The following is a 23,621-nucleotide window of genomic DNA, read 5'->3' on the forward strand; positions in this document are numbered from 1 at the left end:
ATGAACTTGTACAAAAAGCAGCAAGATATTAAAAAAACAGTTTTATTGATTAAAAACCACTATATCGGATTCATATCGGTATCGGCAGATATCCAAATTTATGATATCGGTATCGGACATAATCAGAATCAGAAAGGGGTTTATTGCCAAATGTTGAGCAGGTTTACAACATTAGGAAATTGCTGATAAAAAAGTGGTATCGTGCCATCTCTAATATAAATGCATAAACCATCTTCTTAAGCACACCTGCTTAAATCTTTGTTAATCAGCCAATCACATGGCAGCAAATCAATGCATGTAGGCATGTAGACACAGTCAAGACAACCTGCTCGAGTTCAAACTGAGCAACAGAATGGAGATAAAATAATTTAAGTGACTTCGAACGTGGCACAGTTGTTGCTGCAAGATGAACTGGTCTGAGCATTTGTAGAAATTCTGGAATGATTGTGGGGGCACTTTCCCCCACAACAATCTCTATGGTTCACAGAGAATAGTCTGAAAAAGAGAAAATAGCCAGCTCTGCAGATGAAAATGACTTGTTTATGCCAGAAGCAAGAGGAGAGTGGCCAGGGTGTTTCAAGCTGAAAGTAAGGCAACTTTACCTCAAGTAACCACTTGTTAAAACCAAGGTATCGCTGAACCTTTAAGTAGATGAGCTACAGCAGCAGAGGACCACACCAGGTTCTCCTCCTGTCAGCTAGCATGAGGAAACTGAGTCTAGAATTGTCATGGGCAATAGAAGAGTGGAAAAATGTACCTTACATCAGTGGTTCAGGCTGGTGGGCTGGGAGTAATGGTGTGGCACATTTTGGGACAATTAATACCAACTGAGCATTGTTTAAACATCACAGCCTACCTGAATACTGTTGCTTACCATACTCATCCCTTTGTGATCAACTGTACCAATCTTCTAGTGGATGCTTCCAGCTGGATAAGGCACCATGCCAAAAAGCTCAGATCCTGCCAAGCTGGTTTCTTAAAACGTGACATAAAATATGCTGTCCTCAAGTGGCCTCCACAGTTAATCCACTTTTGGGATGTGGTGGAGTGGGAGACTCATCATTGATGTACAGCTGACAAATGTGCAGCAACTGTATGATGTCATCACATGGATCAAAATGTCTGATCAATGTTTTCAGCACCTTGTTGAATCTATGCCACAAAGAATTAAAGCAAAAGCACAAGCAAAGTGTACCTAATAAGTCAGCCAGTGAGTGTATATTTAGCATTAGCATATTTAGCACTTGTGTAATCATGAATACTAGCATCAGTATAGCTGAGCAATAGGGTCGTTTACAATATTATTATTATTACAATATTATTACCTTCATTATTATTAAAAAACAAACAACAAAGTAGATAAATCACATGGCCTGAACATCAACACTGTCAGATCAAATAAAATTCAATAAACATTTCCCAGCCATTTCCACAGACAGAGCCAGTTGTTGAGGACATTAATATCCACTGCTGATATCAGCAATTGCTTTGTTACATCTCATTAGTTGTTTCCCAGTCATTAGTCTGAGACCTGTCACTTGAGGAAATGTAACAGGGAGGAGTAAAAATGTAATTGTTCCATAATCAGGCCTTAGGAAGTCCCTTTAGTTAAAAATGCCTCTAGTAACTTTTATTTCATAAAGCTTCACAGCAGGCAGATGGACGGAGGTCTGCTGAATGATGGAGAGGACAGACAAGCTCCGGGCGTCTAGTCTGGTTCTTATCTGCTCTGCCGGCTCTTTTCCCAGTCCAGCCCCGATAACCCAGGTCGACAAGCAAAATACAGGATATGACCCAGTAACCTTGAATGGCAGCAGGGGAGTAATAGTGTTTTATTAGGGAAGGTCTTTTCTGTAAACCTTTCTAAAAGGCCGAACGTCTTCAGGAGCTTGACGTTTGTGCTTCCCTACAGTATTAGAAACAAAAAAAGCCAAAAACAATCAGTAATTTTTGTTGTAAAACAAGACAGATGACAGATTTATTTTTGCACTTTTATTTATTTTTTATTCACAAATTACTGCACTCAGCATGTGTGAACTTCACTTAGCTAAGCTTACAACAGAGCCACACTCTTCCGTACCAGATAGAGCTTTCTGTGCGAGTCCAGACGGGGAACGGGCGCAGATGTTAAACGGTTCGGGGTTTGTTGGCCACTCTTGCAGGGGAAACTCGTCACCCTCCTGTTGTTTTGCTGTTGCTTTGCTCCAGTGTGTATTTGCTGCTTCAAAATCCCACTAGAAAATAAGAACATGTCAAAGTAATTGTACAAAGAATTATAGCAAAGTCATATAAACAGCTAATATTCTGAGACTAATGTGTCTGCTATGCTATAAAAGCATTTGGCGATAATCACATGGCACATATGATATATTAATGCACCCTAATGTTGATTTAAAATACAAACAAAGTATGTATTGATGAATTGGGAGGCAGCTCAGAAGTGTACCATACACTAAGTTAGGGCTGGGCCATATTATACCGTTCACGATAATACCGGTATAATGTTAGGCAACGATAGGAAAATGAAATATCGCGATAGAATGGGAGTAAAACGCGCATGCGCAGTGCCTTTGTTTTCATACGCACATGGCCGGTCGTTGAGTGAAACAGATGAACCAGAATTGGTTTGTAAAAATGGTGCAACTTCAGTGATGTGGAACTGGTTTGGTGTTTGTCCGTCAGATACACAACAAAGCACATTTTTTTTGCAGAACATGCAAGCGGCCATTGTTATTGTCGTATTTGTCGGACTAAGATGCTCTTAAATCTGGGAGTAATCTGGGTCATAAACTCCGTAATCTTCAGGTCAAACAACACTGCAGCATCACTTAGAGTTAAAAACTGTCTAAATTCTTTCATCTTTAATAAAACGATCAGCATTGCTGCTTTACCAGGTGTAACTATAAAGTTTAACTTCCAGGCATCCATGAAAACAAAAGTTATTACATTTAACGGAGTTAGAAGTTAGCAGGAAGCTAGCGGAAGTTAGCTCGCTAGTTTCGCTAGTTACCTAAGCATGATATAGCATGTTCTGACTGAGAGATTTCTGAAAAAAAAAAAAATCAAACGTACAGCTCTGCTATCACTTCCAACATAAATGAAGACAGGAAACTAAACAGCAGTGACGTTTGTAGGGTTACTGAAGTTGGGCTAGCTGGTATATAATGATGTGCTACGTGATCGCTAGCGACACAGCTATGTTAGCATAACATAAGCAGTGAAGCTGGAGGACGAACACTAACACTTTTCCACTTATAAAAGTTAATGTGAAGGTTCTTCATGGTTAGAGACAAATGCAATCGCATGGCAGGATGCTGTAAACGGACCAAACTTCAGTCAGGAGAACAACTGAGATAATCCATCCACAATACGAGGTTAGTTATTAATATACTGCAACAACATGGGAATAGAGCAGCTGCAGAGAATTCAACATTAATGAATCAATGTTACAGAAGTGGAGGAAGCAAGAAGAATGAGTTTAATAAAGTTTGATTTATCTGACTGCTTTGTTTCGCTTAATGTGCCTTATAATCCTGTGCACCTTATGGTCCGAAAAATACGTACTGCACACTGCAGTTTAATGTTGCAAAGCACCTCTTTTTAACTTCAGTGGATATTATACATGGTTATGCTCAGGATATGTCAGCCCATTTCTACTGGAAATGCCTTTTGGTTAAACTTTCAGCAAGGAATTTGCATTTGCACTGTTACATTTTTATAAAGCTTTAATGTACATAAAAACCAGCTTCTTGTTTAAGTGAAAATAAATGGAAGGTTGTCTTTTTGCACTAGTAATGTTGTGGAGTTGTATTTTGTCTCGCATCAATTATATCGTCGGTTATATCGTTATCGCAAATTTTCAAATATATATCGTGATAAATATTTTTGGCCATATCGCCCTGCTCTACACTAAGTGTTCCTTAGTTTTCTAGGGGGGCTCATCAATGGTGGTCGTGTTGGATCATGCCCCATGAGAGCGTCAACTCGACACCTACAACACAGGTCTTGTATTGTTCACACAGTGACATTCCTGGCCAGCGAGAGTCAAACAACAGACTATAAACATCTCCCAAAATAGCAGAGGGTACTGGCCCCCTATAGACAAGGCAACCATTTTGCACCACTTCCTAGGCAGACAGACCCAGCCCACTGTTGGTCTTTAATCAAAGATCCTTTACAGCAGAACAATTGGACCACATGGCAAATCTCAAACAATTCCACCCATCACTGTAGCCCTAAGCCTCAGCTCAGCCAAGAACCAGAACTCAGCAGTAATGTGCGTGAAACACAGCACAATGGAGGTTTCAAGCTGCCGGCTGAGGCGACTGTCCAATTATCAGGATCACATGTAAAGTAGGAAAAGCCACTCATTTAAATACTTCAAAAAATGCTCTGTAATCTTTGTTTTAGTTCCCAGTTTGCTTTAAGGCTGTTAGGAAGTTAGGTAACCAAATAAAAAGTAAAAGATTCACTGAACTCCTCTGGAGCTCTTTGTAATCAGGATTAAACATTAGACACAAAGTCATCTTGGAAAGAATCATTCTTTGTAAGATCGAGTAAAGAGCATCAGTAAATTCCAAGTGCATCAGACAGAAACGGCCCGGCTAAACTTTAAATTGCCTCCTGTTGTCTTTGTGAAGATTAAGCTGAGTGTTCACAGCCAAACAAAGTTATACTTTGTCACATTCAGCATAAACTTACACTTTTCCAACTCGCCTTTACTTCTCGAACAAACCAACTGTGCTAAAAGGGCATTCATGTCTTTTGTTTTTTCCTGTTTGGTGAACAGTATCAACCTGCGATTGTTTGTGCTTGCACCATTTGCCTTTGTTTCTGATTAAATGACATCCTCCATAGCCTGGCTTTCTAGTAAGGGAGTTTTTATGAGCATAAAGGCCTGACAAAGAAAAAAAAACACTTGGAATTTGAATCCTCTTGCAAACTCAGACTGTGTTTTTCAAAAAAGAGAAAACTATATAAATATGAACTGTTCTCTAAAATAAGACTAGTGAAGATTTGATACTGGCTCAGCTATACACTGCAGAAAACTAAAATACAAAACACTGAGCTTGCACTCAGAAAACCACATGCACATCTCTCCATAGACTTCAACTTGTCTGTCCAATAAGAACATGCTGACTATTGTCTCCTTATAAGAACGTCTGAGGGCTGTCTTCTGACTTACTTCCCCCAAAGTCACATGTGCAAAGCACTAAGCATAGTTGCACTATTACGTCTACTTATGAATTCTTCTTACTGCATTTTCATACGCAGACAGTCAATACCATTCCTTTATAATAAAGGATCTCAATCCTAAAGTGGCACTAAAACATAGGCAGTTTTGTCAGTGCCATTCTTATTCACCATTTCCACAAGCTGACTCCAGACCCCCTGTCTTATGATAATGAGTCATGAAGTCATTACCTCTTTAGGAACTTCACCACTGCTGTTGTGCAAATGACTCAATAGCTTAAACTCATAAAAAGACTCATACTAACAGAATCAGGTCATCACAGCATTTCATGTAAGGTGGCGTTACACAAAGGGTTATGTTCATTCATATTTTTATAACAGCCATGCACACTATCCAGCATACAAACATGCTGTCACCACCTAGTGGCACTTTGGAATAACTACATATTATAGCTATCCTTTACACCAGGGGTGGGCAATTCCAGGCCCCGAGGGCTGGTGTCCTGCAGGTTTTAGATCTCACCTTGGGTCAACACACCTGAATCACATGATTAGTTCATTACCAGGCCTCTGAAGAACTGCAGGAGCTAATTTAGCCATTTAAATCAGCAGTGTTGGTTCAAGGACACATCTAAAACCTGCAGGGACACCAGCCCACCAGCCCGGAGTTGCCCACCCCTGCTTTACACGGTGAGAACTGACATTTGATGTATTAAGATTACCAGCTTTTTGAAAATATATCATAGCTTTAGAGAGAGGGGGAGAAATGTTTATTTAGTGATAAATTTGATTCATTTCTTAATTTAAGTGATTGTATCCAAGTAGTCCAAGTCACCTCCAGATCCGAGCTGACCGGCGAGGAGTCACAGGATGTGTCTGTGGAGCAGAAGCCGTCGGCTCTGATCGCCCCAACCCTCCTGCTGGGAGGCTCGCTTCCCACGTCTCCCCTGGGTGACGTCACCTTCTCGAGGGGCATTTTCAAAAATGAAAGCACATCTAGTATTTGAAGAATAACGGTGTGCAGTGAAGAGTTCCTATCAAACAAACTGCTGTTGTAAAAATGTAGTGTCACAACAGATTCTTTGCTTACTTTTCTCGCAGGTTGACTGTTGACATCCATGTATTGGCCCACCTCTCTCATCTTCTGGAGATTTTTTATCTTTGAAGAAAAAGAATACTATTATAGTCACACCAAGGCTTTAGTAAACAAACACTATTAGAAGAACAATGCTAATAGTGTTTGTTGCAGAACGATGCCTGCATAGTGCTACTTCCAAATAACTTAATCCACACAAGAAAGCAGTAAGTAAAAATCCAATATTATCAGTATTACAGTAAAAAGCATGTTTATTATGGAAGTCTGATAGAAAACAAGCTATTAAATTCACTCTGAGAAATCCGAGAAGCAGCCTTGCACACACAATAACAAAAAAGTGGTATGATTAAACAAAACAAGCTTACTTTTGTTTGTGCTGATGAAGGAATTTGCTCTTTTGTCTGTCTCTTCATGGCAGTGTTATTCTTTGCAGGGCGCCGTGAACCACCTAAAAGGCGCTCTGTATCTGCAAAAAGTCTCATAGCCTTCTTGCTGGAGCCTCTCTTGCACCAATGAGTAATTACAATCTGACATGACAGGTTAAAGGTCAACAAACCACACCACAGCATGACTGGCACAGACTCAAGCAAATCACCTAGATCTAGATGTAATGGACAGTAGCCCCGGTTTTAGTGAGAATCCACACTCACCATCAATTTTGTTAGGTACACATGTTCAGCCACTTGTTATTGGAAGTATCTAATCAACCAATCACAGCAGCAACTTCATGCATTTACACATGGTCAAAATGACCTGCTGAAGTTCAGACTGAGCATCAGGATGGGAAAGGAAGGCGATTTAAGTCACTTTGAATGTGGCATGGTTGGTGCCAGATGGGGTGGTCTGAGTATTTCAGAAACTGCTGATCTACCAGGAGTTTCCCAAACATTCTGGTTTACAGAGAATGGTCAGAGAAATAAACAGTGACTCAAATAACAGTCAGTTGTCACAGTCTAGGCAAGCAGAAGAGGATCTCTGAATGCACAGTAGCTTTGGAATGTGGTGGAACAAAAGCTTCACATCATGGATGTAGGGCTGACAACTCTGCAGTAACTGTGTGATGCAATCACATCAATATGGACTCAAACGTCTGAGGAATGTTTCCAGCACCTTGTCGAATCTATGACACAAAGCTCTGAAGGCAAAATGAGGCCCGACCCCATACTAGCAAAGTGAGTTGTGAATCTCTACACAGTTTGAGTGATGCGTGGTCACACTTACTGTGTAAGGATACAAGAAGGTCTAGAGTCACACAGCCTGCTGATGACAGAAGCCATGGCATCGCTCTCATAAGAAATCTAAACTGAGTGTCACAGAGGAGTATGGCTGCAGTGTAGAGGGCACCAGCCAGTGAGCACAACAGTCCAGAGAAAATGGCAGTGTGGGTCACTTTATGTCCATTGCACTAAAAGGAAGAATACAAATAACACTAGGAACTTTATTAGAACAGTAACATGATTTTAAGTGAATGGTTTGTCACTTACTACTCTGCAGAGTTTGGGGATCCTGGAGGTACAGGCTATGACAAAAGACAGCAGCCCCAGTAGGTAACCCACGATTTCAGTGTTGTCCTACAGACAGACGGTTTTACGATGCAGCAGAAGGACATTTAGAGTAGCTGCAAAATGGCAATTCAAAAACAACAAAACAACCCAGGTGACAGCACTCATACACATGTGTCTGTTTGTGTAACCACACCATTGAAGAACTCCAGCTGGAGACTTGAAGGACAACATGCAGCAGCGTCCTCCCTTTGACGGGCTGCAGTACTGAAGTATGGGAGACCCTGGACTTCAGAAAACCTCCTGCAACTACCATCAAGACACACACTGCTAGGAGATGCTGTCTCCTCCTCCTCTTCATCATCCTCAGCCTTTTTTCTGAGAGAGAACACCAGAGAGGACGGTTACAGTTAGAAAGCATTTCAATAGGTCCCCTGTTCATTTGTATGGTTATCTGTAGCGCCTCTCTGATAATTGTACCTACTGTTTTGCCAAAAGGGTTTGGTCGGCTGGATGACAATATTTAAACACCTGTGCTACCTTGCTGCTGCACTTTGAATAATGCACAATTGCTAAATTGTTTGGGAATGATAAGGTTTGCATTATTAAGATAAGGAATTTTCTTAATCATACCTGCTTTCGAATTCCAACACAGGAACACTGGAAAGCACCACAAAATACAGTTCACAAAATCCACAGCGGCAGCAAAAGCACCCATTAAAATCTGCAGAGAGGGCAGCGATAAGGAGTTACGGTATTTTAATGCATAAATAGAGTGAAAATACTTGGTTACACGTAGAACTGTGTTACCTGTATATGCAGCTGCCTGGACAGGATGGCTCCAGTTGTACTGCACAGGTTACCGATGAAGCAGTGGAAGAAAACCGCGGTTTCTCCCGGATTTTCTCCCCGAATTTTGCACCTCTGATACACGAACCTTCACAGTTACCACAGGTAAATGTTAGATATGTATTAAATGAATGGGGCCGGTGGGTGATTAATGATAATCTACTTACAGGAGACATGATAGCAGCAAAAGCAGCGCAGAAAGAAAGGTGAGACCAACAGGGACGCAAAGTGTGTCTGCGTCACGGGACAAACAGGTGTTAACTGAATCCACGCAAAAATCAACCAAACTAGTCAGGAAATAGTCTGATCGTTCCCCGACTTGACCATCCGCGATGTGCGCACTTTTCTTCATTTTAAGCGCAAATGCTCAGCGACAATCCGCAGAACCGATCAGAAACTGAGCCATGCTCCTAGTGCGCATTTGACTTCTTGCTCATCAAAAGCACAGCGGCAGCTCTCCAAACGGCCCGCACGCGGCAGGGAGGGGCTTACCTGTGCCACCTGTCATTATGGAAATACGTTCAAAGGCACAAGTGAAAATGTGGATTTTACGCTCTTTCTGTGTTTAGAGATGCCAAAAAATAAATCATCATCCATTTAGGCGCGTTCATTTGTAGCATTGCGTGTACCTTAGTCCGTTTCAGGAATCTTACGCTTGATCACAGTGACCGCTTGCCAAAAAACGACTACAAATTGTTGTCAATGAGTTGTTGGGCTATGATCTGTCAAGCATATCTCTCATGAATGATAACAAGTGATTTTGAGCCACAAAGCACGTTCCTGTCACAAATGTAGAAGCTGCAGTCAGTTTTTGGCAAATTGACTTTTATATATATCCTTTATTTATCCAAGTCTCAGCAGAAATCTCACCAAATATCACATACAGCTGTTCTTTCAATACATTTAAAGTGGTCAAAAAGGATTGGATCGATTATAATTTAGAACACAGATTAGCTACAATAACAGAGTCATAAAAATACTCGAAAAACAGCTAATGTCTTTGCTTTAGACATAAACCCTTCATAAATCAGGCTGGTTTCAGTCTATCTACCAATATAAGCAAAGACATTAGACATAAAAAAACAGAAACATCAGAAATCACTGCCACAGGTCAGGGGTGTTTGCGATTATTTATTGTATATTATTAATTTGACACTCATGGGAGTTCCCACTTGTTCCCAGGTTTACAACATTTTGTAGCTTGTAGCTATTCTGTGATGGTAAGAAAATCAACTCCAAATTTATTATCTGGTTGATAAATACTCAGTAAGAATTAGAAATGCTCTCAGATTCTTAGACACCTACAACCCTCATGTACTTCTTTAACCTCCTAGGACCTGGCGTCCACATATGTGGACATCACATTATATATATTATAGGGGTGGCTATAGCTCAGGCAGCTGGCTCCCCCAGTTTGCATGCCAAATATCCTTGGGCAAGATACTAACCCCTACTTGCTCTACGATGCATCCATCGGAGTATGAATGTGTATGAATGATAGTTACAAAGCACTCCCTGTATAGATAATAGTGCTCGTGTGAATGGGTGTGTATGGGGTTAATGTGGCGTGTTGTATAGAGTGCTTTGAGTACTCCAGGAGAAAAGCGCTATATAAGAACCAGTCCATTTTACATTTTGGGTTGTCTAGACCAAAATACCAAATTTTGCTCTACAAGGGCCTGATATCCACTTACGAGGATGTTATACTGCCTCTGTTTCATTGAAATTTAAAGCCAATGTCCTCATGAGTGGATCTCATTTTTCTCAGAAACAAAAATCTGACACAAAAAAATAAAAATCACATCATTCTTTGTTTTTACATTCATCAGGTCCCAATCAGCCCAAAGTGCAAGGAGAAATTAAAAATGCATCCCATGAAGGAGTTCGGGTAGTTTAACTTATTCAGATTACAAAACTTGCTATTTCATAGTCTTCTATTACAAATACAAAATATTGTATTTACACTGAAGCATTAAGTAATATATTGTTATGGAAATATGACAAAAAAGTGTCACACCAACATGAAAGCACGTGTTTATTCTACGTAACCCGGTTAAGTTACAAAGAGCATTGCTTTAAATGTATAAAAGTCAACATACAGTATTTTAACTGATTCATAGAGACTTTATGTGTCCTCCTTCAATACAATTTTGGATGTTGAATCGATTGGTTGCTCTTTAACTGGTGATCAGCCTGACGGAGTGCACTGCACCATTTTGTTAAAACCAGAGCCGACAGATTATGCACCTCATTAGTTAATGTCATGACGGCCTGACTTTTCCACACTCACAGGATTAAAGGGGGCCTTCATCTTTACAAAGCACTCAGAATTGATTCCCTTGGAATTACACATGAACCGTGCTTCAGGGTTTTTCCTAAAGTACAGTTCACAGATCTAAGTTGCTCAAATTAACTTAGATTTTCTGATCATAATCAGGCATCCAGATGCTTAGTAATCCGCCGCACTTTCTCCTTCTTGTTCCTGTTGCCGTGTTTTTTCCAGGGTTTGCCTACTGCCATCTCTGATTCAGCTTTGCCTGGACCCACAGGTCCACTGCCTGGTTTGTAGCCCATCACAGACTGAATTCCTTTGGAGAGTGCCCGCACGTTCTCCTAAACAGAGGTTCATCATCAACAAAAAGAAAAAATCATTTAACTTCATAATAAACTGCTCCTCTGCTGCAGACACACTTTATATTACCAAAAGTGTTCACTCGTCTGCCTTCACACTCATGTGAACTTGACTGACATCCCATTTTTAATCCATAGAGTTTGATATGATGTCCATCCAACCCTTGCAGCTATAACGGCTTCAACTCTTGTGGGAAGATTTTCCAAAAGGTTTAGGTGTGTTTATGGGAATTTTTGACCATTCTTCCAGAAGTGGATTTGTGAGATTACCACTGAGCTGCTGTCATTCCCAGTGGCTTCCACATTGTTATAATACCACTAAGGCTACGTTCACACTACAGGCGAAAGCGCATCAAATCCGATTTTTTTGACCCTATGCAACCCATATCTGATCATGGTATGACAGTGTGAAAGGCTCAAATCCGATATTTTCAAATCCGATCTGGGTCATTTTCGTATGTGGTACTGAACCCGATACATATCCGATGTTTTAGAAAGCGACTGCTGTTTGAACGGTCATGTCACATTAAATCCGTCTTTTACGTCACTGACACAAGACAGATGCCAATTATCAGCGCCGGAGAAGCGCCGGAGAAGACATCGCGAACGCTTCCTGGCCATCCAGCGTAGATGTCAGTGAAACTGCTGGGAAGACAACGTTGGAGAAACGTGAACATTTTATTTGTACTGTATAATCTGCAGATTCTGACAGAAATCTGCAGCTATCCTTTGAAGCACCGCTCCTCTAAAACAGCAATAAGCATAATTATTCGGTTATTTACATTATTATGTAAATAACAAAATAACTTAAAGCAAAAATTGGGAAACGTGAAGTCTGAAGTCTTTATATTAAGGGCCATCAGTCAAACAATATTGTTTGCTCTGGGTCTAAACAGAGCGCCTTGTGTGTGACGTCTTCTTTTGCACATGCGGCCGCTTTGGTTCACACTAGAGCGCGTTTGCTGTCGCATTTTATTTGTAGTGTGAACAAGCAGACAAAAAAATCGGCTTTGATCAAAAAAATCGGAATTGAGCAATAAGACCTGCAGTGTGAACGTAGCCTAAGAGTTAAGTGTGGAATATTTATTAGTGAGGAAATTTCACAACTAGCATTCGATCCCTGGAATTCACTGAGCTCCTGAGAGCATCCCATTCTTCCACAAATGTTTGTTGATGCAGTCCGCGTGACTAGGCGCTTGATTTTACACACCTGTGGGCCTGGAAGTGATTGAAACACCTGAATTCAACGATTGGGATGGGTGACAGAACACTTCTGGTAATATAGCTTATATTACAACATCTACTGACCAAAAATAAGAGATCAGCAGGAATAATTTACCTGATGGAAAAAGTTCTTGTCAACCACGTTTTCGATTCTCTTAATTTTGTGTTGTCTGTTCATTTCTGTGGAGAGGTCACTGCTGTCTGAGTCTCTCTTCTCAAACTTTTTGTGCTGCGGCTGGAAGTCTTCAGCTTTTATATGTGGAGGGGGATGGCAGTGCAGAAGCTTGCCCTGTAAGGAAAAGAGCTATCTTAGGCAAAGGACGTTGTAAACATGATGCATTACGTTACAAGAGAACAGCTACACCTTACAAAAGACTGAAGACCTCCACAGTCTGCTTAAACACATAGCCGAACCACAGATGTGCTACAGCTACACTGTTTAACGCTGCAGGTGACAGAGCTGAGCCAAGATGAAAATAACTTATTTATCTCTCCTAGAATTTTCATCTGTTTTTTCCTCCCACTTTGTTAGGCTAAACATTTCATTAATGACCCATACTCACTCAACCACAGTCCAAAATTAAAACGTAAACACAAGCAACATAACTGTGTGTTTTTTCCAACCCACAACAGTTTGCAGTTGTGAACTTACGCTCACATAATCCTTCAGGACGTAACGGGCCGATCTGGACTGATCGGGCTGGCCGTGCGACGTCATGAAACCTCTCATATCTGAAACAGACAAAAAAGAAAAGGCTATGTTATAAAACAAAGAAATTACATCAAGGGGAAAGACAGCTAGCAGCATCTAAGGGTGCCACAGTGAGGTGACAGTATCACAATTTGAGCTAGGGACCTCTGATCAAGGAGGAACACAATACATAAAATTAAATCTATAAAATAGTTTTTTTTAAAGAATCTAAGATGGTTTACTCTCTCGAGTTGTACATATTTCACCTATTGTTAATCTATTCTATCCAGACTCATGATAAATGTCTATTAGCCTCACATCCATACGCCATCAGCAGCTCTTCCGCAGTGGGCGGTCTGTCAGGGTCTTCATCTTCCCGCGGTCTGATAATATTGATGCCATAGGTGCCTTCTAACACGTGCCGAGGGATCGTCTGACATATGTGACCAATCTGTTAAGAACTACGTGTCGTAAGCATCAGAATCAATTATAAAGCAGAACAGGCGGAGTCTAGCTTTCTGTCACGTAAAGGATATGAGTGAGATCGCAGGTACGTGGTCTCTCATCTGGTCTATGGGCAGAATCCCAGAGCAGATCATCTCAGCTTTGGTAGAAACGAAGGAGGGCATGACCAGTCCTGGGCAGTCACAGAGACACAGGCCTGGCTCCACATATAACGTCTGTCATAAATGTCAAAAACAAAAACACACAAAAAACACCATCATAATCATCCATCCATCCTTTTTCAGGGGCGCGGGGGGGGGCTGGAGCCTATCCCAGCTGTGTTAGGGCGAGAGGCAGGGTACACCCTGGACAGGTCGCCAGTCTGTCGCAGGTCTAACATCATTATTATAATAATTATCATTATTATTATTAAGCTTCTTGCTGGTGGAATCCCTAACCTGCATTTGAGCAGTAAGTACCTACCTGAAAGTGTTTAGTGTGTCCAGGAGTGGCTGAGACAGAAACCTTCTTGTTCCTCAGAATAGTGTTGATGGTTGAACTCTTTCCCACATTAGGATACCCGACCTGTTGGTTCCACCACATAATGAACATTTAATTGCTTTAAAATAACTCATACTGAGGAAAGTGTGGAGCTTCTTCCCCGACTATGAATCCAATTAAAATGTTTCCTGTTCCTACGATTCTAGTAAAGCATTAAAAAGCACTCCTGGTGAATTCTGCAAAGTGGTTCAAATGCTCTTACTAAATATAAATATACAACTCGATCCCAAAATTCAAAGGCGGTGTGGCTACAGCATGCAATTTACGCTAGACTGACAGATAGATGGTCCTTTTACTCACCAGTCCCACTGTCAGCTGCCCTTCTTTAACCCTGGAGCTGTTGTGAACAGCCTTGAACATTTCCAGCAGCTCATCCTTGCGCAGCAGACGGCTGGAGTTGTGGAAAGATGCATCAGATGAACCAGCAGTCTCTCCCTCTGCTTCTTCCTCGCCTTCTGAACAGGTCTTCCAGTCCTCCTCATCTACGCTTACCTCTTCCTGCTCTTCCTCTATGTCACTCTGTTCTCCCCCGTTGTCCTCATCCTCCTTATTCTTTACCTCTTCCTCTCCATCTGCACCTTTCTGACTCACATCTTCTTTAATTTTCCATCCTCCTTCTTCTGGATCACTCTCTTCACACTCTGGATCGGCCACCTCCATGCCCTGTGAGGGGACAAGTTTCTGCACTATTTTTCACTGGGATTAAAGACGGCAGGATGATGCCAAAAGGTGACTTTTTCTTCAGTACAATAAATTATCTGTTCCCTAAAAAAAAATGCAAATGCATCACAGTTCAGAGAAGAGAGAAAAGTTCATCAAGCCTCCGCGCTCTCACCTTTTCCTCTGCATCCAGCCTGTTGCCTTCAGCCAGAGCAGACCAGAAAACTGCCCTCAGCCCCTCTTTCTCAAAGTATTTGGCCCAGACTCGCCTCTGTTCCCTGGTCAGTAGATCAGCTTTGTTCACCAGAAGCATGTTCACCTTATGCTCTGTAACTTCTTTAACATAGGACTCCTGGTGCCACACAACCAGAGAATTATTACAATCACTGCAGTACAGTTTAAATGTATGTAATGATGGATACAAGCAAATGTTGACAGATGAAATATGCAAAATGATTAAACAAAGTGCAATTATTTTCATATATGAAACCAGATTTCTATCATCTGTCCATTATTGAAACAAAGCACTTACAAGGTCCAGACATCTGAACAGCAAAGGATTTCTGGCATCAACAATTTGAACAACGACGTCACTAAAATAAGTAAAAAGAAATGTTTGGGGGGTTTTTTCCCTCAGCATCACATAATGAGAACAGATTCCTCAGGAAATGTGATATGCTGTTGATTTGGGTTCTACCTCCTCTCAATCACTCTCCACAGCTGTCTCCAAAATTCAAGGTTTCTCTCAAACGGGGTGAGAATTAACTTCTGCTCCTCTTCCAGCCTTTGAAGAGAACACTTGTAATTAGATTACAGGCAACAATAATCCAGCACAAATGTATCATAAGTCATTAATTAGAAAATTTTGAATGGTTATCCCTGCATTTCACTACTGATTCTTAACACCAAAAGTGACTCAGAGTACAGAAAAGCTGCATACTGTGCAAGTGCTCGTCTCCACTCCAAGAAGCTGTCTTTCTCTGTCTGTTGAAGCTCGTCTGGACTGGTGCTTTCATCCCAGTGGGGTCTTATAACAAGGAAATACACAACAGATCTTATCAATGCAACATATTATTTATACGTTAGACAAATTAACCTGTGAAAACATGTCGACTCAAATCACCGTCTCGGAATTCTGAGGAAATGTTTGTTGTCTTCGTGCAGCTTCATCAGTTCGCTTTTCTCCTCAGCTGTTAATAAGCCCGCTCGAGCTTCTGCCGGCACAAACTTGATATTGAGCTTCTCTAAGAAAACACAGAAATGAATGAAAGTGATTAGATTAACAAACAGAATCAAAAAGGCAGATCTACAGTGGAGATCACATAATATTTAAGACAAAAAATACTTAAAAACACAGGAAGAATTACTTCTGTTAGGTTTATACACGTAAATATTGTGGACTAAAATTCGATGTGGAAGGCTCATTCCCAGTTATCGCAAACACTCGATTGCAGTTGTTGCTACCCAAGGACAACCAGTTGCTAGGTTTATGGGGACAATTACTTTTCCACATAGAACCAGGCAGCTTTGATTTGTCTTTTTCCCTTAGTAAATGATGTCATCATTGAACAATTATCTTTGTCTAATTTATCATTTAATTTGTTGATGTCCTGAAATGTGCAAGTGTGACAATTATTCAAAAAAATAAGAATTCAGAAATGGGACAAATACTTTTTCAGAGCACTGTAGTTTCCCATGTTTAATAAGTAAAAAAAAGAAACATACCTACAATTCACCTGAAAACTAAACATGAGTGAATCAAATTGTTATTTACCTGCAACAAACTCTGTTCCTGCCAGTTCAGCTGTGGCCAGAAAGTCATCCATGGAACTTTGTTCTGTCACTGACTGCAGGTTCAGCCGCCCCCAGTCGTAGCCATCATTCAGTTCACTGGTGTGGAGCTGAAAATATAAAGAAAAAACAATGACAACAAACTTTCAGTAGCTTGACCAGCAGTAAGTGCATGTGAAAAAGCGTCGAGATTAAACAAAGCAGCTGTGACTGGAACATCATCGCCAAATAGCGGATCATTTTCACATCCTTGCATCCAAACCACCCTTTGACTTGTTCTAAAAAATAGTTGAGATTTTGTTAAAACAATTTCCCAGAAAAGTTTATCCCCATTACAAACGTACCCCAGTCATTCATTTATTTACGTAATAGTCCTTGCGCAAGAGTTGAGTGGCATTTAAAAACGGGGTCACAACTGCTTAGGGGATGATACTATATCACGAAAGGTCTCATATCTATATCTGTGATTATCTGAATACGTTTAACACAAGCTAAAAAAAAAAAAAAAACCTGTGTCATACCCAAGAGTCGCCCCTTTTGTTTCCCCGGCCTGCCTGGAGCCTCTCCTTGATCAGAGCTCTGCCCAGCACGGCTCCTCCGCCCGCCTTCTTCTTGCCCATAATAGCCTCCGATGCTGTCACTTCACAAAATACAGGAGGAATACAAAACTGAAGAATACTGCGGCCAGCCACTCGCTTCAGAGACCCATGTGCACTACCTACAGCCTTGTTGTCGTAAAAACCGGAGATGGAACAAACCAAACGATTAACATATCCGGACAATTAAATTGGTGTTGGACTTTAGAAGTCATGTTATTTTATAAAAAGCTACCCTTTATATTCTTTATACTGTTAATAAAATAAACTCTAAAACAGTAACATACATTATCTTATAATTTATCTTATCTGATAAATACAGGCGGGAGAGTAGCTGTGGTACATTCCGGTTACACGCTCAGCGGTTAAATGTGCCCTGAAGAAACACCGACAGAAACAACATGAGTTCCTCGTGTGTCACACTTGGGAGTGATCGGGATGTTAGAATTAGATCAGAAAAGAGTATATCTGTACTGTGCGATACTTCTAAAGGCAAATTGCTTTCCATACTTTGGTATCGTTCCAGTACAACGTAAATGCAGTACTACACATAGTTTTACCCTATAAAGACAGCTTAAATGGGAGAAAGCAGTGTGATTTATGAGATAATTCATCATTCTGAACACATTTTAATGACCACCTTTTAATGTCAACAATAATTAGCTAATGCAAGAAAAAAAAACATAACTTTCAGACTATCCTGTATTTTGAAATTGGGTGTTTTGGAGACATGGAATGTAAATGTGCATGTCTCTAAAGAACTTTGCGTCAGCATCTGTTGTTTAGATGTGTTATGGGCTATAAATAAAATGACAGTCAATACAAAAAGGTTCAGTCATTTTTCATAGTGCATGTTTGAGATATATTTTTTCATTAACAAAACCACCAACACAACACAGTTAACACAGTTCAGTGGGCTACATACTGAACTTAGAGGAGAGAAACAAAGTAACAATCATATCTCCCTAGTATTGATTAGATACCAACAGTGTTGGTATTGACAGTATCAATATCTGGACTGATCCTCCCACCCCTGGGGTATATGGCCCTCTCAATTTGAGCTGTCCCTCAGATCGGGGTATAGTTAGAAGGGCAAGAGTGAGATGTTTTGGACACCTCCTAAAACAGAGGAAGGATGCCTGGCACCAGCAGCAGCAGTGCTACTACAAACCCCCGGTGGAGCGCAGCCGGAGTGCACCAAAATTGGGCTCTATCACGGAGGACTTGGTGGGGGAGGAAGAGGAGGAGAAAGCAATGCACTTTGAGTGTGAGGACATTCTGGACACGGACAATGATTGTGTTGCCAATGGCAAACAAGAGTTGACTCAAATTATTAATGACTTGGGAGAGATGAGCATAGGAAACGACGATGTTTTCAGGGTTTTTTTTTTCTGCGCTGCAGAAAATTGTAAAACTACTGTGAACTTGGTGGATCTGTCCAGATCTTTGACTGGAAACTACTTCTATGAATGAGTGGTTCAAAAATGTGTAAGTGAAAAGCTGCCATATTTCAGGTCCCAAAGTCAAACGAACACTGAGGGATCACTGAGAGCTAAAAACGGTCCAACTTCTTTCATCTTTAATAAAATAATCAGCGTTGCTGCTTTACCAGGTTTAACAATTAAGTTTAACATCCAGGCATCCATGAAAACAGAGTTTATTCAATTTAACTGAGTTAGAGGTTAGCAGGAAGTTAGCTCGCTAGTTTCCACCTAAACATGATCACATAATCAGTGTTACTAATTCATACACTGGTTTATCATCTAGACTTTTTGTCTCATCCAGCACCATGATCAGGTCCAGTTTTTATTTCATCTTTGATTTTTCAGCTGCTGTGCCTGAGCAGCCTCCCAGAGACCCTTTGTTGCAGTTAGTCTTTCTCCAGAAGCCATCTGGCTGCTTGATCCAGCTCTGGCTGCTGCACCGGGAAAGAGCAGTGAGGTGGTGGATTGATAAATGAAATTCATAACAAAAATTCATAATGGACTTTTTCCATTTAGGAATAATAAAAATCAGCTTTCTTTTTAATTGCTATTAACTGACAGTCAGATAACCAGCTTTTAAAAACATATTCATAAACACTTTGCAGTCAACAAATTTTGCACAGAGGTTATAGATGAAATAAAAGTATCACGTGTGTTCTAGGTGTGTTTATAACTCTGTTATTGTACATATTCTGTGTTATACATCATAATCTTTCCAGTCTTTTTTTTTTTACTGTTTTAATCTTTATAAAACTGTTATTTATATATTTTTGTGATTTCTGCTGTCCTATTGGTCTGGTCTCTCTTGAAAATCTGAGAATGTGATATTCATAATAAAAGGATTTAAGTTTACTGCCAAAAAATGATTGCACTTCATAACAGAAATGTGCTAACTGGCTTGAAATAGATTGAAACTGTTATGAGATTGCTTCAGGGAGCAGACATGACACCGTCTTTTAGGTTTCGCCATCACTTTGTATTATGCGCACAACACCACCCTCCTCTGGCTTCCACATGAACTGCACCTTAAACATCAACTGTTTACAAATGTCATGACACAAACAAACGTTTCAATACCGTAAATCACTTTTTGGACTGCGATCACTTTTTGGCACAACATCGGCTCTGATAACATTTAAAGCGCACTGAAAAACTATTCTTTAATGCTAAAAACCCATTATCAATTGTAATTATTTATTTATTCATTTAAATTTCAGATATCGATCTTCATTTTTGTAAACTGGTGAATTAATGATTTTTTAAAGAATTAAAACGACAAAGTTTGGCAATATATTTTTTTAAAAAGGATGAATAAAACAGTAAAATAAAATGAGAAATATATATATATTTTAAAATCTATGATAATTAGACGAACTTTATTTTAAATAAATAAAATTGATTTTCGGTGACCCTGGGTGTCATGGTGATGATGACGTGTTTGAGTGCAGGTATAAAAGCAGGAGGCAAAAGTGGAATTCGGGTTTCACGTTTGAGCGCAAACAGGAGCTTTTTCCCACTAGTGCTGTGAAAACTCGGATTTTTCAAACTACAGCTAACGTTTGAAAATCTTCAAGAAGGATTTGCAAAATGACTTCTTCAAACTTGAGTCGCGAGACGCACCTGCTCTCCCTTTTCATTGAGGAGGTGTTAGATCAACGCTATGGTGAGTACAGCAGGCTAATATGTCAGAGTGCTAGCAAACAAATACAACTTCGATTTTTGTCTTTTATTGTTTGGAAGTAGGACTTCATGAGTGTTAACATTTAGGATGAGATGTTTCATACTTGAGTAACATCAATTTTAACATGTGCCAGTACGCTATAAAGATGGCGCCATGTTTTTTTTTAATTGCTAACGACTTAAGGCGTTGGAGGACGCTGACGTCAGCGCGCGGCCGTTTTTGCATGTAGAGGGTTTGAGTTGACATGTTTGGGCCGCTGGCGCTGAGTTATACGTGAACGTTTCACAGATTGTGAATGTGTAAAGCTGGAGAAGCTGGAGTTTTAAAAGTTCACAGAGTCGCAGGATGAGTTTGAGATTGAAACAGTGTGTACCTGCAATAAGGAGGTGGGAGGTTTCTCACCTAAATGTAGCTGCTTTATCCACAAAATATCGATGCTCAACTAATATGAAGATATTACTCCTTAATGTGAATGCGTATTAAAACCTCAGTGAAAATCCACGCAGCCTTACACACATGAAAACTTTTACCAGGTGAAAAATGTGAAGGCTTTCATAAACAATGAGTTCTGCTGGGCGCTTCTTACTGTTTGTGTGGAAGAGCTTATGATGATGTAAAGCCATGTCTGGACAATTTAAATTCAGGCTTTAATTTGTGTGATCACATGATTAACGTAGACGCACGCTTTGCTTTCTCGTAGCTGATCTGGTGAGTCCAGTCACTGCACCTCAGATGGTCGTCACTAACTTGAGGAACCGTGAACTGAGCAGGAGGCATCTGAACTCCATGCCTCACCTGGTCCTCACTCTTTACCATAACCTGGTGACTGGGTCCAAGGACTTTCCTTGCATACCTTTTAAAGGATGGTTCCACCGGGACCTGGTGACGACACCATTTGTCAATGTGAGGCAGAGCCAGAGAGAGAACACCACTCCTTCTCCTCCTACGGACTCACCAGCTGGCATGATGCTGCCGCCTGCGGGCTCCAGCTCTCATCCACGCTTCCTGACTCCAGTTCTTCCAGAGAAAGCAGATCTTGCTGTGCTGAAGGCAGATCGGAGGAACTGTGTCCGCACCCTGACTGTCGACGGCCTCCCCGTCACCAGAGTCATCTCCACTGTTTACCAAACAGAGGACACTGAGATGAAGAACCGCTGGAGAGTAACAGACTACAGCGCGGACGGCAGAGTTCTCACTTCGGTGCTCTGCCGTTTTCTAAATATGTCGGCAAAGCGTGCTAAGAGGAAGGCGGAGGAAGAGAGCAGCATCCGGAGCCCGACTCAAGCAAGGAAGCGCTTGAGATTATAATATACAGTGAAGCATGTCGAACGTCAGCAAGCCTGAACAAAGTGGTAAGTAGTAAACAGTGCTTAAGGTTGTTTCTAAAAGAATGTCCTAAAATATTTGAAAATCGTCGAGGTTTTAACTTTTATTCTTTCTTTTCTGCCTCTTGTTTCTAAAAGTCAGGCAAAAGAGTCACGCTGCAAAGAAACACCACACAGAAGATTTTCCCTCAGTAAAATGGTGAATATATTCATCTTGTTATGACGTTTGCTCACAATAACCAGGAGTGTTTCTGAAGTGATTCACTCTCATTTGGTGTTATTTGATCCAAAGACAACTGAGGGTCTTCAGAGCAGCGTGAACGGGCGTCATCTGAGAGCAAGACAGTCCTGGCGCCTTTGTGGTTCCCTCCAGGTACTCCAGCTTCATCCCACAGTCCAGAGAGATGCAGTTAGGTTGAATGTGAGTGTGAATGGTTGTCTGTTTCTCTGTGTTAGACTGACCTGTCCAGGTTATACCCCCGCCTCTGGCCCCATAACAGCTGGGATGGCTCCAATGGTTAAGCAGAAGAAATGGATGGAAGGATGATCCAAAGAGAAACATTGAAGGCCCTCTCACAAAAAAAGATAAGAACTCATTTTACACATTGTTGAAACATCCTGAAAGTTATTTGTTGTGTTTAGAATCTGGTTGAACTGTCATTAGAGTTTGTTTCGACTTGTTGTTCATTTCTTATTCGGTTCAGCTGTGTTTCTATGTGTCCTTAGTTCCCATAATCAGCCTCCTGTGTGTAAATATTGTGTCAGTCTCCCTTTGTCCCTTGTCAGAGTGTTAGTCTCCGTCCCCTCGTGTTTCCTTGCCTCAGTAGTTCTGTTTCCTACAGTTTTCCCCCAGTATAGGTTTTGGTTAGACTTTTTCAGTTCCCTTTGTCAGTCTTTGTATTTGGTATTTCCTCATCAGTCTCATCACTTTCCTCTCCAGAGAGAAAACAATAAAAAGACCTGAAGAGACGTCTATGCAAACGCTCTCATTGTGAAAGATAAGTATACATCCAACTAATCTGTGACTCTGTCACAGCTCTGATCAGCAATTCTTTCAGGTTTGTCTGTTTTGATGATGTTATTAATTGTTATTATCCTTTATCCAGTTAACTTTCAGAGAGGAGCGGAGGGAGGAGCGAAGCCAGCGTGCTCTGTAAACTGTCATTAAAAAAAAGATAAGTATATATTGATTTTATATTATTATGACAGCTCCTCCTCAGTGAACACTTCCTCTAGTTGCTGAAATCATTTACTAATTTTTTTCTTCCCATTTGTCTTTTGTTTTTCAGAGAAAACAGAGGAGCCAAGGTGACATTAAGACCTAAGACAGGACGGATTGAACCCTTTCTCGTAAAAAGATAAGTATTCACTCTGCTTTTAATCAGAATATTGATAAATATCTAAAATTCTGCTCACCTGGTTGATAAAGTTACTAAATTGATTCCCTCTTTTCTGTCATTTGTCCTTTAGAGAGAAGATGAGGAGAGTGAACGTCAGCAAGAATGAACAAAGTGGTAAGTAGTAAATAGTGTTTAAGGTTGTTTGTAAAACATCCCAAACATTAAAAAACTTGTTGAGGTTTTAACTTTTATTCTTTCTTTTCTGCCTCTTGTTTCTAAAAGTCAGGAAAAAGAGCCAAGATGAGAAGAAACTCCACACAGAAGATTTTCCCTCAGTAAAATGGTAAATACATTCATCATGTTATGACGTTTGCTCACAATAACCAGGAGTGTTTCTGAAGTGATTCACTCTCATTTGGTGTTATTTGGTGTTTGTCTTTGAAAGGAGAGGAGCAGTAACGACACTGGGAGACAAACAACAGGATGATCCAAAGAGAAACATCAAAGGCCCTCTCACCAGCTTTCATTTATTAAATTTGTCTTTACTGAACGA

The 23,621-nt window shown here is 40.6% G+C and overlaps 3 protein-coding genes across 4 annotated transcripts; 1 reads left to right on the top strand and 2 right to left on the bottom strand.

The window, feature by feature from the left end:
* Nucleotides 1–1,992: 1,992 nt before the first annotated feature.
* tmem44 (transmembrane protein 44) lies at nucleotides 1,993–9,084 on the bottom strand. The gene is made up of 10 exons (XM_085433266.1): nucleotides 8,808–9,084; nucleotides 8,602–8,728; nucleotides 8,425–8,515; nucleotides 7,988–8,169; nucleotides 7,774–7,860; nucleotides 7,524–7,694; nucleotides 6,655–6,816; nucleotides 6,284–6,352; nucleotides 6,029–6,157; nucleotides 1,993–2,234 (listed from the first exon to the last, which is right to left on the bottom strand). Exons 1-10 carry the CDS (start codon nucleotides 8,990–8,992, stop codon nucleotides 2,040–2,042), a joined length of 1,398 nt encoding a protein of 465 aa, XP_085289392.1. The 5' UTR covers nucleotides 8,993–9,084; the 3' UTR covers nucleotides 1,993–2,039.
* A 1,578-nt stretch (nucleotides 9,085–10,662) lies between these two features.
* On the bottom strand, nucleotides 10,663–17,601 carry lsg1 (large 60S subunit nuclear export GTPase 1). The gene is made up of 14 exons (XM_085433267.1): nucleotides 17,164–17,601; nucleotides 16,626–16,752; nucleotides 15,975–16,095; nucleotides 15,792–15,878; nucleotides 15,549–15,635; nucleotides 15,384–15,444; nucleotides 15,027–15,203; nucleotides 14,492–14,854; nucleotides 14,114–14,215; nucleotides 13,719–13,866; nucleotides 13,505–13,624; nucleotides 13,148–13,227; nucleotides 12,611–12,784; nucleotides 10,663–11,253 (listed from the first exon to the last, which is right to left on the bottom strand). The coding sequence occupies exons 1-14, from the start codon at nucleotides 17,260–17,262 to the stop codon at nucleotides 11,074–11,076; spliced, it is 1,926 nt and encodes a 641-aa protein (XP_085289393.1). The 5' UTR covers nucleotides 17,263–17,601; the 3' UTR covers nucleotides 10,663–11,073.
* Nucleotides 17,602–20,145: 2,544 nt separating this feature from the next.
* On the top strand, nucleotides 20,146–23,621 carry LOC146692968 (uncharacterized). Of its 2 annotated transcripts, none has more exons than XM_085433268.1 (7): nucleotides 20,146–20,385; nucleotides 21,104–21,755; nucleotides 21,867–21,927; nucleotides 22,021–22,101; nucleotides 22,185–23,242; nucleotides 23,351–23,411; nucleotides 23,514–23,621. In XM_085433268.1, exons 1-2 carry the CDS (start codon nucleotides 20,310–20,312, stop codon nucleotides 21,709–21,711), a joined length of 684 nt encoding a protein of 227 aa, XP_085289394.1. In that variant the 5' UTR covers nucleotides 20,146–20,309; the 3' UTR covers nucleotides 21,712–21,755; nucleotides 21,867–21,927; nucleotides 22,021–22,101; nucleotides 22,185–23,242; nucleotides 23,351–23,411; nucleotides 23,514–23,621. The 2 variants fall into 2 exon arrangements, with proteins under 2 accessions (XP_085289394.1, XP_085289395.1); XM_085433269.1 differs by having other exon boundaries at nucleotides 23,355–23,411.

This window comes from Copadichromis virginalis, linkage group LG15 (assembly GCF_057382275.1).
Source record: "Copadichromis virginalis isolate Kocher_CV1m ecotype Utaka linkage group LG15, C_Virginalis_male_GT1.1, whole genome shotgun sequence".
NCBI lineage: Eukaryota > Metazoa > Chordata > Actinopteri > Cichliformes > Cichlidae > Copadichromis > Copadichromis virginalis.

Bases quoted from the DNA above. Each gene is read 5' to 3' on its own strand.
- tmem44 (XM_085433266.1), bottom strand. From the start codon at position 8,992: ATGAAGAAAAGTGCGCACATCGCGGATGGTCAAGTCGGGGAACGATCA. The intron at 8,729-8,807 runs GTAAGTAGATTA...GTAACTGTGAAG, and splicing joins TTGCTGCTATCATGTCTCCT to GTTCGTGTATCAGAGGTGCA. The intron at 8,170-8,424 runs GTATGATTAAGA...GTTCTCTCTCAG, and splicing joins GTGTTGGAATTCGAAAGCAG to AAAAAAGGCTGAGGATGATG.
- lsg1 (XM_085433267.1), bottom strand. From the start codon at position 17,262: ATGGGCAAGAAGAAGGCGGGCGGAGGAGCCGTGCTGGGCAGAGCTCTG. The intron at 16,096-16,625 runs GTAAATAACAAT...GTGTTTTCTTAG, and splicing joins AGGAACAGAGTTTGTTGCAG to AGAAGCTCAATATCAAGTTT. The intron at 13,625-13,718 runs CCTTTACGTGAC...TTGGTCACATAT, and splicing joins ACCTGCGATCTCACTCATAT to GTCAGACGATCCCTCGGCAC.
- LOC146692968 (XM_085433268.1), top strand. From the start codon at position 20,310: ATGACTTCTTCAAACTTGAGTCGCGAGACGCACCTGCTCTCCCTTTTC. The intron at 20,386-21,103 runs GTGAGTACAGCA...GCTTTCTCGTAG, and splicing joins GGTGTTAGATCAACGCTATG to CTGATCTGGTGAGTCCAGTC.